The sequence below is a fragment of the Tachyglossus aculeatus genome, chromosome 25 (assembly GCF_015852505.1).
Source record: "Tachyglossus aculeatus isolate mTacAcu1 chromosome 25, mTacAcu1.pri, whole genome shotgun sequence".
In the NCBI taxonomy this organism is placed as follows: Eukaryota; Metazoa; Chordata; class Mammalia; order Monotremata; family Tachyglossidae; genus Tachyglossus; species Tachyglossus aculeatus.
The window spans coordinates 15,191,837-15,205,589 of NC_052090.1; the positions used below are offsets into that span (position 1 = coordinate 15,191,837).

Here is a 13,753-nt window from a genome sequence, read left to right on the forward strand (position 1 = left end):
TCCACTTGTGTTTGAAATATTTTTCAGTGAGCATTTGATGACAAAGACATCCCATTTTTAGGATGAAATCCAGGTTTCCTGTTGAAAGACAATCTTTCATTCCAAAAGAATGAATAGAGTGATATAATAATAATGACTGTGGTATTTTTTAAGCACTTGTATGTATCAAGCTTTGTACTAAGAGCTGGGGTAGATACACATGGGGCTCACAGTCTAAGTAGGACGGAGAACAGGGATTAAATGCATATTTTGCAGATGAAGGAATTGAGGCACAGAGATGTTAAGTGACTTGCCCAAGATCACACAGTAGTTAAGTGGTGGAGCTGGGTTTAGAACCCAGGACTTCTGACTCCCAAGCCTGTGGTCTTTCCATTAGGTAACGCTGCTTCTCAAAAACATCAAAAAACATTCTAGCTAGAAAAATTTAAAGCCCACCAAAAGTCCAGGCTAAAAGCATTTACTGGCTCTGGCTCCACAGGCTTCTGTGTGATTATGAATTATCTTTATCACACAAATTATTTATTATTTATTTATTATCTTTATCACACAAATCATTGTGTGATTAATATAATTATTACTCTATTTATTTATTTTACTTGTACATGTCTATTCTATTTATTTTATTTTGTTAGTATGTTTGGTTTTGTTCTCTGTCTTCCCCTTTTAGACTGTGAGCCCACTGTTGGGTAGGGACTGTCTCTATATGTTGCCAATTTGTACTTCCCAAGCGCTTAGTACAGTGCTCTGCACATAGTAAGCGCTCAATAAATACGATTGATGATGATGATGAAAGACAGACCTCACATGGAGAAGAAGCCCCATTAATCCCCACACATCACTCTCAAAAAAAAACATTAGGGCAAGAAGTATGCTCCACTCCCGAATCATTATCAGGCAGCATCACCTGACTCTGTCACTGGCTGGAGGGGCATGAGAGCGCAGAGGCTTCTTGGGGAGCTATGCAATTTAACCACAACTTCTGACATCAGCCAATGCTCTTATCTGCGGGCTTCAGCAAGTACAGAGTTTACGACAAAAATCAAGCGACAACTTTTGGACTAGCCCAAATGGAAAGTAAACAAACCACACCTGTGTTAGTGTTTCGGTAAACTGCATCTCCAAACATTATTTTGCTGCATTCAAAATGAGCTTGCTTTTTTTTACAAGAAAAAAAAACATTGTTTTTCAAAGACGCTTCTCTTGCTGTAACACACCTTTGCTCTACCAGTTTTAAAACTTTTTTTAAAATTAACTTTGAGTCATTTGTTACAGCAGGACTACAGTGACTTGCATAGCACGTTTCACTCCCCATTTCATCATTCACTGAGTGTGTTTTAATCTTTCTCACGAGCCGACGAGGGTTGATTTAACTAGGTGCTTGACCTCTCTGTCCTGTATACCAAAGTTAATCCTTCTGAATGAGCAATACAACATTTTTATACCTAAGCATTTATTGCCTCCCATGCCTTGGCACTTGGTTTGCCTTCCTACTTCTGATACCTTTTCCCCACCTCTGATACTGATCACGATCCCTTCCTTCTCTATCCTCCTTTGCACTGTTCCTGCCCATTGTCATGATCTCTGGGAGAAAAACATGAAAACAAACACTAAACCAAAAAATATCAACAGTAAAGATATCAAGAGTGAGATTTTTTTTTTCCCTTACTCAAACTATTTGGAAACCATAGCAAGGAAAAACATCTACAAGAGTCCAAAAACAGAAGACTTCTTTCACATGGAGTACATTTTTCCCCTAGCTTGTCACTGCTGTAAAAACGCTGTTCTTAGTTTTAAATTATGAAATCTTAACCTGGCAATTACCACAAAGAGTTATCTTTTTGCATATTCCGGTGAGTAATTTGGAAATGTATTCATTTGAAATCACCTATATTTGTGGCTTTTCTCCCGCCATAATTGCAATAGGCTACTCATATTGATCTGTCCAAAAAGATCCTTTCCAACTATTTTTCAAAAACGTCTCAGCACCCACAAAAGGTTTGGGAGTGAGGGAATGACAGAGGGAAGTGGAAGAAGGAAAGCTGTAGGTCATTTGACAGGTCTAATAACATGAAACCAAGCAAAACCAGAAGATTCCAGTTTTCAAAGACATTTATGAAGCCAATATTCTCTTTTGGAGCCCAGGCTAAGCAGTGTTCTGAGTTTGAGTTGGGTTTAAACAGCTCATAAAGCCTCAAGGCTTTCAAAATGCCAGTAACTAGAGATTGGGAGGGGAAGAAGGAAGAGAGGCACCGTTCCTCACAGCTTGTCCCATGGATCCTGGTCTTCCTCAGTTGGCAACTCACACCCCTTCGCCACCAACAGATTCTCACTTTTCAACAGAAAAACAGAATCCATTCAAACTACAGTTTGAACTCGAAGCCACACTGCTTCTTAAAGAATAGGCAAAGAAAGAAAAAGCTCTGGAAATGTGGTTTATAAGTTAGATAGCTCACTTCATACACCTTCTTGATGATTTAGTTATTCATCAGATTGCATTTTCTACATTTGTTTATGAGGTCTGTCCATTTTTGTGTTATAAATAGCTTAAAAGCTGGAAAAGACAGAGAACTCTGTTCAGGGTCTGGAATTAATATTTGACTTCTCTTGCCCTTTCCCTTCCATTAAGTCCTGCCACTTATTCCTTGGTTTCATTCCCTTCTCTTCATTCTCCTAGTCACAGCATTAGTCCAGCTTCTTAATAGGTAAAGAAAGAAAAAGCTCTGGAAATGTGGTTTATAAGTCAAATAGCTCACTTCATACACCTTCTTGATCATTTATTCATCAGATTGCATTTTCTACATTTGTTTATGAGGTCCGTCCATTTTTGTGTTATAAATAGCTTAAAAGTTGGAAAAGACAGAGAACTCTGTTCAGGGTCTGGAATTAATATTTGACTTCTCTTGCCCTTTACCTTCCATTAAGTCCTGCCACTTAGTCCTCGGGTTCATTCCCTTCTCTTCATTCTCCTAGTCACAGCATTAGTCCAGCCATCTATAGACAGACTCGGTGTTTCCTGCCTAATCGCTCCTCCAAGTCACCCCATGTAGATGTCGGCAGGATCAAATAAGTACTCCAGGAAACCAGTTTTGAAGCTCTGCATCAACTGCCCCTCACCACCTTGCACAACATTATTGATGGACTACCGTTATGCAATCTGAACAAAAGTGAATTGTCCAGTTGGACAAATATAATAAAGACAAAGTAGATGTCTTCGAAGGACTGATCCACTCAAGACAGCGAGGGGAACGAAGGAGAAGATGGATAAATTTACTTTTCATCCTGTCCCTGCTGTAGTCTCAGCATAAATGGCAGGAACCAACACTCCAGTGCTCTACTCCTTATTCCAAAGAGAAAGTGGGTCAGTTCAGAGGTTGACTAGCCCCATTCTTAAAAATGAATCTAAATTCAGGCTTGGAAACAAAACATGCATTCAGATTTTGAAAGAAAAAAAAATTATGGAAACATTTGTCTCCATTTCTTTTTTTTTTTTTTTTTTCCACAAAGTCTGGATGGAACCTTGGCAGGTCTAGGCCCTCTGGCAGCCACAGAAGAGAGATCGGTTGTGATGAATGAACAAGATTTATATCTACCTTCAAAAAAAATCTATTAAAAATTCTCCCATTAAAGACTTGAGATAACATGAGAAGCAGCATGGCCCCTAGTGGAAAGAGCATGGGCCTGGGAGTTGGAGGACCTGGGTTCTAATCCCAGCTTTGCCTTCCTTGTTGTGTGACCTTGGGTGAGTCACTTAACTTCTCTGTGCCTCAGTCTCCTCAACGGTGAAACGGAGATTAAAGAGCTGTTCTTCCTCCTCCTTACAACGTGAGCCCCACTTGGGACAGGGATTGTGTCCTATATAACTTGTATTTGCCCCAGCACTTAAAACAGTGCTTGACACATAGTAATAATAACAACAACAACCCATACAATCATTGTATTCACTGTTTGTCCTCCCGCCTGCTGAAAAGTATGGAATTACCTGAGCAAGTTCTTTTTGTTCATTGACCAATCTGCTGCAGCTAGCTATCATCTGGTCCAGTGCATAAAGTCGGTCTTCAAGTCCCTTAATGGCTTTCATGTTCTGATTATCCAATTTGGCAATAGTTTGACGACACTCTGCCAAAAATGGCTGAATGATCCGGGGATCAAGCTATTAAGGAGAGAGAAAACAACCTTATATTGATGGCTTGCCGACAGTTAGAAAACTTCAGACACCCAAGTCATTCAGGGTAAATTTGAAAATATTGAGTGGGCAGAGAAAGAGCACAACCACGGGCACTTGGGCTTCTTGCCAGAGAGGGACAAACGTCGTACTGCTTCAAAGTCTCTTTCGTCCCGAAATGCAGTTAGTGCAACACAGTTCCGAAGGCTGTGGGAAGAAAACAAATTGAAAGCAGCAAGCGATGCAGCACCAAGAGACAGCGCCAGGTCTAATCTGGTAAGGAGGGGCAAGCACTAACCAATGAGTCATAAAAAGCTATATATTCCGATTTCTGAGTCCTGGGATCTGGGCTACAGTGACCCTTTTACCTGCCTCCGATGATTTTATTTTGCCTGTCCAAAGGAGTTGGAAAACCCAGATTACAAAAAAAAAAAAGCTGAAATTTGTACAAAAAAAATTAACCGCCGGAGTTCAATTTTAGATGAGTTCTCTTCTATATTCCTTCTTTGAGTTATTTTGAAAAAATCAAAAGGCCAGCAAGCTCTTCTCTAGTTAGCGAGAAACCCTCCTACATAGTTAACACATTTATGTCAAACTATGGGAAAATCCTGCTAGCTGGATGTTGAGCTTCTGATATTTTAGGACCATCTTCTTTAAATGGAGTAGCTTGTTCACGCCTCACATCCACCTTCATAAACTGCATTTGGGAAATGAGAGCTATAAAAATTACAGATATACCAAATACAGCTTATGGGGAAGGTGGATGCAAGGAGTGAGCTATTCCATTAAAAAAGATAATTACTTGAGATAACACGAGAAGCAGCATGGCCCCTAGTGGAAATATTGAAGAAAATATTTCAATTTGAAGAAAATTTCAATATTGAAGAAATAGGAATGACAAAGCATATGTAAATCATTTGTAAAATTCAAGGGTTCCGTTCTTGGAATTTTTTTTGATAAATATTTTAGCTCTGTTTTCTTGAACTACAGAACTTCAATTTAAGGCTGAAAAAAAAAATTCTAATATACTTTAAACCAGAAAACAACAGAACAAGAAGAGTTATTAGGCAACATCTTGCTGCCAGGAGACTTCCTACCATGTCAAAAATAAATTCCTTGCCTTTTTAAAAACTAGCATCATTTCCCATGCAATTTGAACCCAAACTATAACTGTATTCCCAAAATACCAAAAATACAAATACCAAAAGCATTTGGAAGATTTTTTTTTAAGTTTGCCCTTTTGCTGAGACTACACCAACCCTAAGTTCCAATTAAAAGAAAAAGCCAAATTATGACAATGACACAAGTTTAAGATTTTGACAGAAATAAGTTTATCACTCATCAGGAAATTTCCATTAGTGAAAAATTTAACACTGATTAATTACTGAATTTAAAACTCCACACTTTACAACCATAAAATACAAATGACATGTTTGGAATTACACATGGGCAAAATGACTCAAACATAGTTAGTAAACTGTAGTTTAGGTCAACTATACGTATTTTTAAATTGGGGAAATAACCAAGAGATAAATCTTGCTAATGATAAATTATTTCACATGCCAATGCATGCAATTAACTCATCCACAGCACTGCAATGAACCTACTTTATCTCTGACATTGTTGACTGGCCTAGAAATGGGATGAAGAGAGTGAAAAACGTGGAAGTGTGCAACAATTGAATTGCCTCCAAATTTTTTTCCAGAGCCTTCAGGGTAAGCTTCCATTGGTATTAGAGGGTTAAATCTAATTAATACTTACATCTTTTAAAAAAAAAAAATCAAGCTGACTTCTTGAGTTTCCACTGAACAAAAAAAATACGTACTCTCCAGCTCTGGTTCACTAAAGCCATCCATGTGAGTAGTATTGGGTAGAGAAGTGGGACTAATTGACAACTTAATAAGCAAAATATTTTTTAAAAGGAAATCTAAAGACATAAATACCATGTAGAGTCTGGCCAATGGTCCATTCATACGAGTATTCTGTCTCCAAAAAAGGGGAAGTTTGGAGAAACAGTTTAATAGTACTTAGCTTTGATTTTTTATGGTATTTGTTGAATGCTTACTATGAGCCAGTCACTGTTCTAAGTGCTGGGATAGATACAAAATAATCAAGTTGGACACAATCCAGGTTAAATATGGGACTCAGAGTATTAATCCCCATTTTACAGATGAGGGACTTGAGGCACAGAGAAGTTAAGTGATTTGCGCAAGGTCACACAGCAGAACTGGGACTAGAACCCAGGTCCTCCTTACTCCGGGTCCCGTGCTCCATCTACTAAACCATGCTGATCCTCCTAGTATATCTATTCCCCTGGTTTGGACCCATAACAGCCCTAACAACTCATTCATCCAGCTATATTTATTGAGCACTTACTGTGTGCAGAGCACTGCACTAAGTGCTTGCAAGAGTACAATACAACAATAAACAGACATATTCCCTGCCCACAACGAGGTTATAGTCTGGGGGGGCATGACAATATAAAAAAATTAATTACAGATATGAGCATACGTGCTGTGGGGCTGGGAGGGGGGAAGAATTGAAGCAGAAAGTCAGGGCAATGCAGAAGGAAGGGAGTGGGAGAAGGGGGGTATGTCTTCAATAAGGCTTTGAAGTCGGGGAGAGGAATTGTCTGTTGGATCTGAGTAGGGAGGGAGTTCTACGTCAGAGGCAAGATATGGGCAAGGGGTTGGCAACAAGATAGGTGAGATTGAGGCACAGTGAGGTTAGTTTAATAGGAACAAAGTGTGTGGGCTGGGTTGTAGTAAGAGAGTAGCAAGGTGAGGCAGGAGGGGGCAAGGTGACAGTGATTTGAAGCCAACGGTGAGGAGTTTTTGTCTGATGAGGTGGTAGATGGGCAACCACTGGAGTTTTCTGAGGAGTGATGAAACACGTCCTGAACGCTTTTTCAGAAAAATGATCCAGACAATACCATTTAAGACAATATTGGGATCTTGATTCCCAGGCTCCCAATGCATACGCTCCAAACCCTGAATCTACAAGACCAGGAACTTTCAGTACCATGCTGATCAATGACTTCCATGGGTGAACTGCTGGGATTTTCAGTTGGTTTCTGAGACTTTACCTCCAAGGCCCTTGGGCAACCACCCTAGTTGCAGGACTTTTTTCACCGCTGTCATGTCAACCCATCACTCAATAGCATTTGAGTGCTTACTATGTGCAAAGTACTGCACTAAGTGCCTAGGCGAATAGAGTTGGTGGAAGTGGTCTCTATCCTCAAGGGGCTTACAACCTAGCAGCAGAGATGGATGGTGAAATAAATTACAGGTAGGGGGACGTAACAGAGTATAGAGATATGCCCACAGATGCTACAAGGGGACAGAGAGGGAGGTTTGTGAGAACACGAGGTTTAGAAATTCAAAAATGCTGATGCAGGGGGAAGATAGGGTGGGGATGAGAAGTTAATCTATTTTATTTCTTTTTTAAAAAAAATGATAGTCCATGGTTATTTTTACCGAAATAAGAAAAAAGACAATTGCCTTTAGGCTATAGTGTTTACCTTACTTGTTAGATAAAACAAGGTTCTGAAATTAATTCATTCATTCATTCAATCATATTTATTGAGCGCTTACTGTGTGCACAGCACTAATCACTAAAACATGTGCTCCTGACTGGAGGAAACACATATCCTGTTAATGATTCTAGGCAGGTTTGGGTCTACTTATCTATTTCACTGTACTCTCCCAAATACTTAGTACAGTGCTCTGCATACACATTAAGCGCTTAATGACAATGACTGTCTGACTGTAGCTGCCACATCTGGCCCTGATGAGGTGGAAGGGGCTTTCCTTCTCCATGGCTTCTTCATTCTAGGCCCCACCCTGGGGACAGGAGCAAATTTCAGAAGGCTGCTGAATAGCAAAGAACGCTTACTGCTTTCAAAGGGAGCCATATCACTTGTTGAAACAAATGCTTCTTTGACTAGGGGCCATAAACCCAAGAAAAAAGAATTCTAGAGCATCCTCAGCAAATTAAGAATATCCAAGCTCTGGAAGAACCAAGTAGAATTTTAATGAGTTTAAATGTATGCTTCCATTTGCTTATTTCGACATACTGTTATTCTGTTTTAAATATAGCAACTGAGTTCCGAGATTTTTCTTGGCAGATTTCTCAATGGTATATGCACTAAAACTTCCTAAAAAAGCAACACAGTTAAAATCAAGTTCTGCACCACAGGAAGTCCAGGGATCTCTGATGCTGCCTTCACGGGTCATTTGCCATCTCTTAGCAAGTCATCACCACTTGTGATAGAAAAGTTCACTTTGCAAAATGTCAAGGAGCTGTCAGTGCGGTGCTGAAGGCAGTAGAAAAACTTACCGTTTGACAGATTCAACTGAGATCATATTTCCACTGAAGTCATATTTTGGGAAGAAAAAAAACAGCTTAATGAAGATGTGTCTCTGCTGTAGCTAGATATTGATAAGCTCAGTAGTAGAAAACTGACCAGGTTTTCCAGTTACCCAATGATCAATAGCCCAAATTGAGTCTAGTTTAGATGTCGGAAAACTTTGAATATTTGGGCAAAATCGGGCCTATACCATCCCAACGAAGTCCAACTCAATGATATACAGAGAGCTGAATCCAACTGTATACAGTTGGGGGGAGGGGGTGCTTTTCTTTAAAAATGGCATTTGTTAAGCAGGTGCTTTTCTTTAAAAATGGTATTTGTTAAGGATTTATTATGCACCAGGCACTGTTTTAAGCGCTTGGGTACAGACCACTGTTGGGTAGGGACCGTCTCTATATGTTGCCGATTTCTACTTCCCAAGCACTTAGTACAGTGCTCTGCACAGAGAAAGCACTCAATAAATACGATTGAATGAATGCATGAATACATGTTAATCAGGTTGGATATAGTCCATGTTCCACACATGGCTCACAGTCTTAATCCCCATTTTAAAGATGCTGTAACTGGGCACGGGGAAGTTCGGTGACTTGCCCAAGGTCATACGGCTAACAAGCAGTGGAGCCGGGACTAGAATCCAGGTCCTCTGACTCCAAGGCCCTTGCTCTTTACACTAGACCATGCTGCTTCCCAGTTATATGAACTTAATTGATGTATATTTAACTGAACTAGCCTTGGTTCCAATTGGCCTGGATAACTAGCTTTCGATTTGAAAATTACAAACAGTGAGAAAAACTAGTATTGAACATGCAAACACTTTTGAGACCATGATTGTAAAGTGCAATCCCAGAACCAAACTTAGAGTTTTTCAATTTTGGGAAAGGGCTGAACACTGGTACGTTCTATTATTTTTCTTAACAATCTAGTGCTATCACATATCAAGCTGGTAAGCCTTTTCACCACTCTATACTTTGCCAATTCCAATGGGATAGGTTCAATTCTTTAAGTGCAGAAATATAGGAAACAGAGGGAATTTGAGTAGTTACCGACTAGCTAAAGTTTGAAATTCTTGAGAGTTGTCACTGGCATCAAAGAGAAAAATGTGTGGGATCACAAAGAAGATGCCCCCAACCTTTACAGTGCCCACAACCTTGGGACTCTTGAAGCAGGTAAAAAAAACAGTATGTAATAGCCAACAGAAAACAAAATCTGAATTAACAATGAGGACAATATTTTAAAATGTCCTTAAAACCATACCTCCTCTTTACCTTTCATGGTAGTCAAAATATCTAAAAATTAGTGGACTCAAATGATTGTCAATGGGACAATACACATGAGTACTTTATGGCAGAACCAGTTTTCGGTTTCTAGTAATACCTACTTGCCAGCACAACCTCATACTAACAAAGGGTATTTCACCATTACATTCACACTATTTATTACTCTATTTATTTATTTATGTTATTTGTACATATTTATTCTATTTATTTTATTTTGTTAGTATGTTTTGTTCTCTGTCTACCCCTTCTAGACTGTGAGCCTGCTGTTGGGTAGGGACCGTCTCTATATGTTGCCAACTTGTACTTCCCAAGCGCTTAGTACAGTGCTCTGCACACAGTAAGCGCTTAATAAATACGATTGAATGAATGAATGAATACTGTTTTTCCCCTTCAACAACCAAGAGATAAAACAGAATAATCCAAAATATACATAAATAATTTTTAATAACTTCAGTATGCCAATTCTAAAGCAAAAAAAAGTGTTCATTTTTTTTATTTGTAATCTCAACTTTAAGGGAGAGCCTAATAGTACTTTCTGAGCACAGAACAGCAGTGCACCATGTGCTTGGAAGAGTACAACACAGAAGAGCTTGTAAACACATTCCTTGTCCACAAAGAGCTCACAGTCTAGAGGGGGAGATAGACATTAAAATGATTGTTACAGATATGTACACAAGTGTTGTAGGGTTGAGGGTGGGGTGAATATCAGGTGCTTAAAGGTTAGAGATCCAAGTGCATAAGTGACGCAAAAGGAAGAGGGAATAGGGGAGTAGATGTAAAATTAGTAAAGCATTATGCAATTTGACAAAAGGCACTAAAAAGCAGTAAAAAGAAAATTAGGGGATAAGGAGCTGAGTTTCATTTAGCAAAAATTTGGGGACACTGATATTATAAAATACACTACTTACCCTGCTCATAGAATCAAAGCACTTTCTGACCAAAGACTCCACATCATTAGGTCTGTCTTGAACATTTATCCAGTCTAATAAAGAAACATTGAAAGAAGGCAGATCGCTCTCTTTAACATCCTCAGAAGTTCCACTGTCCTGGGAAGGGATCTGACAGGACTCCCTGATTTCACTGCCACTTTCGGGCTCTGTGTTGTCCGCCACAGAATGTTCCACTGACTTGCAAAATGAAGCTAACGTGGATTTGCTGTTCACTCTTGGTACGTCAGAAAAGAGCACCAATCCAGTGGATTTTTCTGACTCTTCTTTCTCTGGTTCTGTCCCTTCATGCTCAGGAGTAGAATCCAGTCTTCCCAAGCATTCTTTGTAGCTATGTCTGGTTAGGCACTCCAACAGCGGAATCTTGGCCATTATTGTAACAGCAGTTCCTAAACTTAAAATATAAAAATTCTGTCACTTACAAGAAACTAGTACTTCAAATGCAACTGCTTAACAAATTCCTGGAGAGTTGAAGGTAAGTACCAAAGAGTGTTTGGGTGTTTTCTCATCAACTATAACAGCAAATGAAGTACTAGAAATCAGCTTAAAACAGTACAGACTAGATTACAGGGATTCCCAACTGATAACCAAGTTCAGTAACTTGGCTTTCTGGTGGTCATTTAACCAAAGGCATAGAAATTGCTTTTTTTTTTTTTTTTACCAGCAGAGGAAACATGGCCAAACTTTTGCCAACTGCCTGAAAAAAGCAAACTGATCTTCATTTTGAAACATCTGAAGGAGCATTCCATTTATGTTTTCTATTTCTTTAGGTCACAAACACTTTAGGTCACAAACAATTCAGCCCCCTGCAGTGGTAATGAACAAAATTAGCGATGACCAAACTTTGGCTTTCAGGTCATGTGCTCCTGAAAGGTCAGTCACATTTTGATCGTCCCTAAAGGTCATGCCAATGCCTCCAAATGATGTGGGCTTTCACCAGTGGGGCCACTCCTCCCTATTAAGGATGCATCTCTCCACTCCGTTGACAGTGGCAAAAAGTAAAGGGAAACACGTGGGTAGAGACAGCAGAAGCATGGGTCCAGTGAAGTCACACTGGGTGAAAATAGTGTTTATATACACAATGGAGCATCAGTTACATAATCAGAAAAATGTCTTTTAGATTGGTTTTCAAACCAATGGTAAATCCCAAGAGGCAAAACCATGAGAAGAGAAGTTCTGAATAATAGCATCTTTGTCTAAGTGCAGGACACCACTACATATGCGTATATGTTTTGGATCTAGTTCAAAGGCTTCAAACAAACTCAATTGCTTCTGTGGGAATTCTTAACTTATGACAAAAACTGCTCTCTTTGTCAAAACAAATATTTGTTAGGCCTTTGCTTTATGACCATCAAAATCAAGACCTTATTTTTTTCCCTCATATCTTGAGACTTCTTAATTAAAGCCCTGGTCATGTTGATTACTTTACTTTGCAACTCCTTACTTTCTTTCAAAACTTCTTAGGCCACCACACCCCATTACTCAACTGTGCATATAGCTAGTTACCTAGGATAACATACATTTAGAAGACTTAACACACATACGCTGCAGTTATGAACCTTCATTTTAAAAGAGAAGCAGCATGGCCTCGTGGAAATGAGGAAATAATGGAAATAGGAGTCAGAGGACCTGGGTTCTAATGCTGTCTGCCACATGCCTTCTGTGAGACCTTGGGCAAGTCACTTAACTTCTCTGTGCCTTGATTTCTTCATCTGCAAAATGGGGATTCAACACCTATTCTCCTTTCTACTTAGACTATAAACCCTGTTTGGGACCAGGACTGTGTCTGACCTGTACTCCAGTGCCTAATTCAGGACTTGGCATATAGCATGTGTTTAAATACTACAACTTTTAAAAAACACGTACAGAGATGATGAGGAGGAGGAGGAGGAGGATGATAATAATAATAATTGTTAAGCACTTAATGTCCTGGGCATGTACTAAGCACTGGGGCAGACACAAGATAATTGGGTTGGACACAGTTCCTACCCCAAATAGCGCTGTTTTAATCCCCATTTTCCAGATGAGGGAACTGACGCACAGAGAAGTTAAGTGACCTGCCCAAGGTCACGCAGCAGACAAGTGGCACAGCCGGGATTCCTCTGACTACCAGGCCCAAGTTCTTTCCATTAGGCCACACTCCTGCTTTTCTAGATTTATAAAATCTACTCCATAAAATTTAATATCAGACATTCTGATTTTTAAAATCCAGCTGCTAATACTGGAGCCACTGTCAAAAACACTGTACTTGTAAATGGATTTGAAGATTGTGAATTCTAATAGGAATCTTACTGCGTAAGTTTCAGCTTGATATCATCTATGGATTGCAGGTAACTTGAATAAACATCATCAAATCTGAAAAGCAGCTTTTGGTATGAAAATGTGCAATCCTCCAAATTGGCCATTATGGCACTCCATCCTTGGTGTTGAAGATGTTCATCATGGACCAGACCTTCACAAAATGAACAAAGTTTCTTGGCCACTTCATACATTTCCTGTGTAAAAAATAAGAAATTAGGTTTAAAATACGTCAACTTCTTTTAAAGAACACAAGCTCCTCCATTATTAGGGTGTAAGTTCCTTGTGAGCAAGGAGCATGTCTTGTCTCTCACTTGTGCTTTCCCAAAGCTTAGTATAGAGCAAGGTGCTCGGAAGGCAGTAAAACACCAGTATCACTACTACTACTACTTTCTGTTAGGTCAAACTTTATGCATTACAAGCAGAGGTTTTAATTTGTCATTTTGAGCACAGGAGGCAAGGATTTTTTTTTGAAGGGGGTGGCTACAGGACAGAGACAACAAGCTTCCACCTGCCAAAATAGTTATCAATAGGCACTAATAACCACTAACAGCCCCAAAAGACCCCACTTGGGCTGATTTCAGCCCTGACTGAAAACTCAGATCCTTTCAGAGCTCTGGGATGAACAATTTTGTATATCTAGTACAAAATGCTGTGCAGGAGATTGCCCTCGTCTCCCTTGTAGAGCGGGCATTTATGA

At 39.5% G+C, this 13,753-nt stretch overlaps 1 protein-coding gene across 7 annotated transcripts in view; it reads right to left on the minus strand.

The window, feature by feature from the left end:
* RB1CC1 (RB1 inducible coiled-coil 1) overlaps positions 1–13,753 on the minus strand; it is an 80,133-nt gene that overhangs the window by 30,200 nt on the left and 36,180 nt on the right. For all 7 annotated transcript variants that reach the window (XM_038766509.1, XM_038766508.1, XM_038766507.1 and 4 more), the window contains exons 6-8: positions 13,048–13,250; positions 10,717–11,149; positions 3,980–4,150 (exon numbers count right to left, since the gene is read on the minus strand). In XM_038766509.1, the coding sequence (XP_038622437.1) occupies positions 3,980–4,150; positions 10,717–11,149; positions 13,048–13,250 (807 nt within the window). The remainder of the gene's footprint in view (positions 1–3,979; positions 4,151–10,716; positions 11,150–13,047; positions 13,251–13,753) is intronic.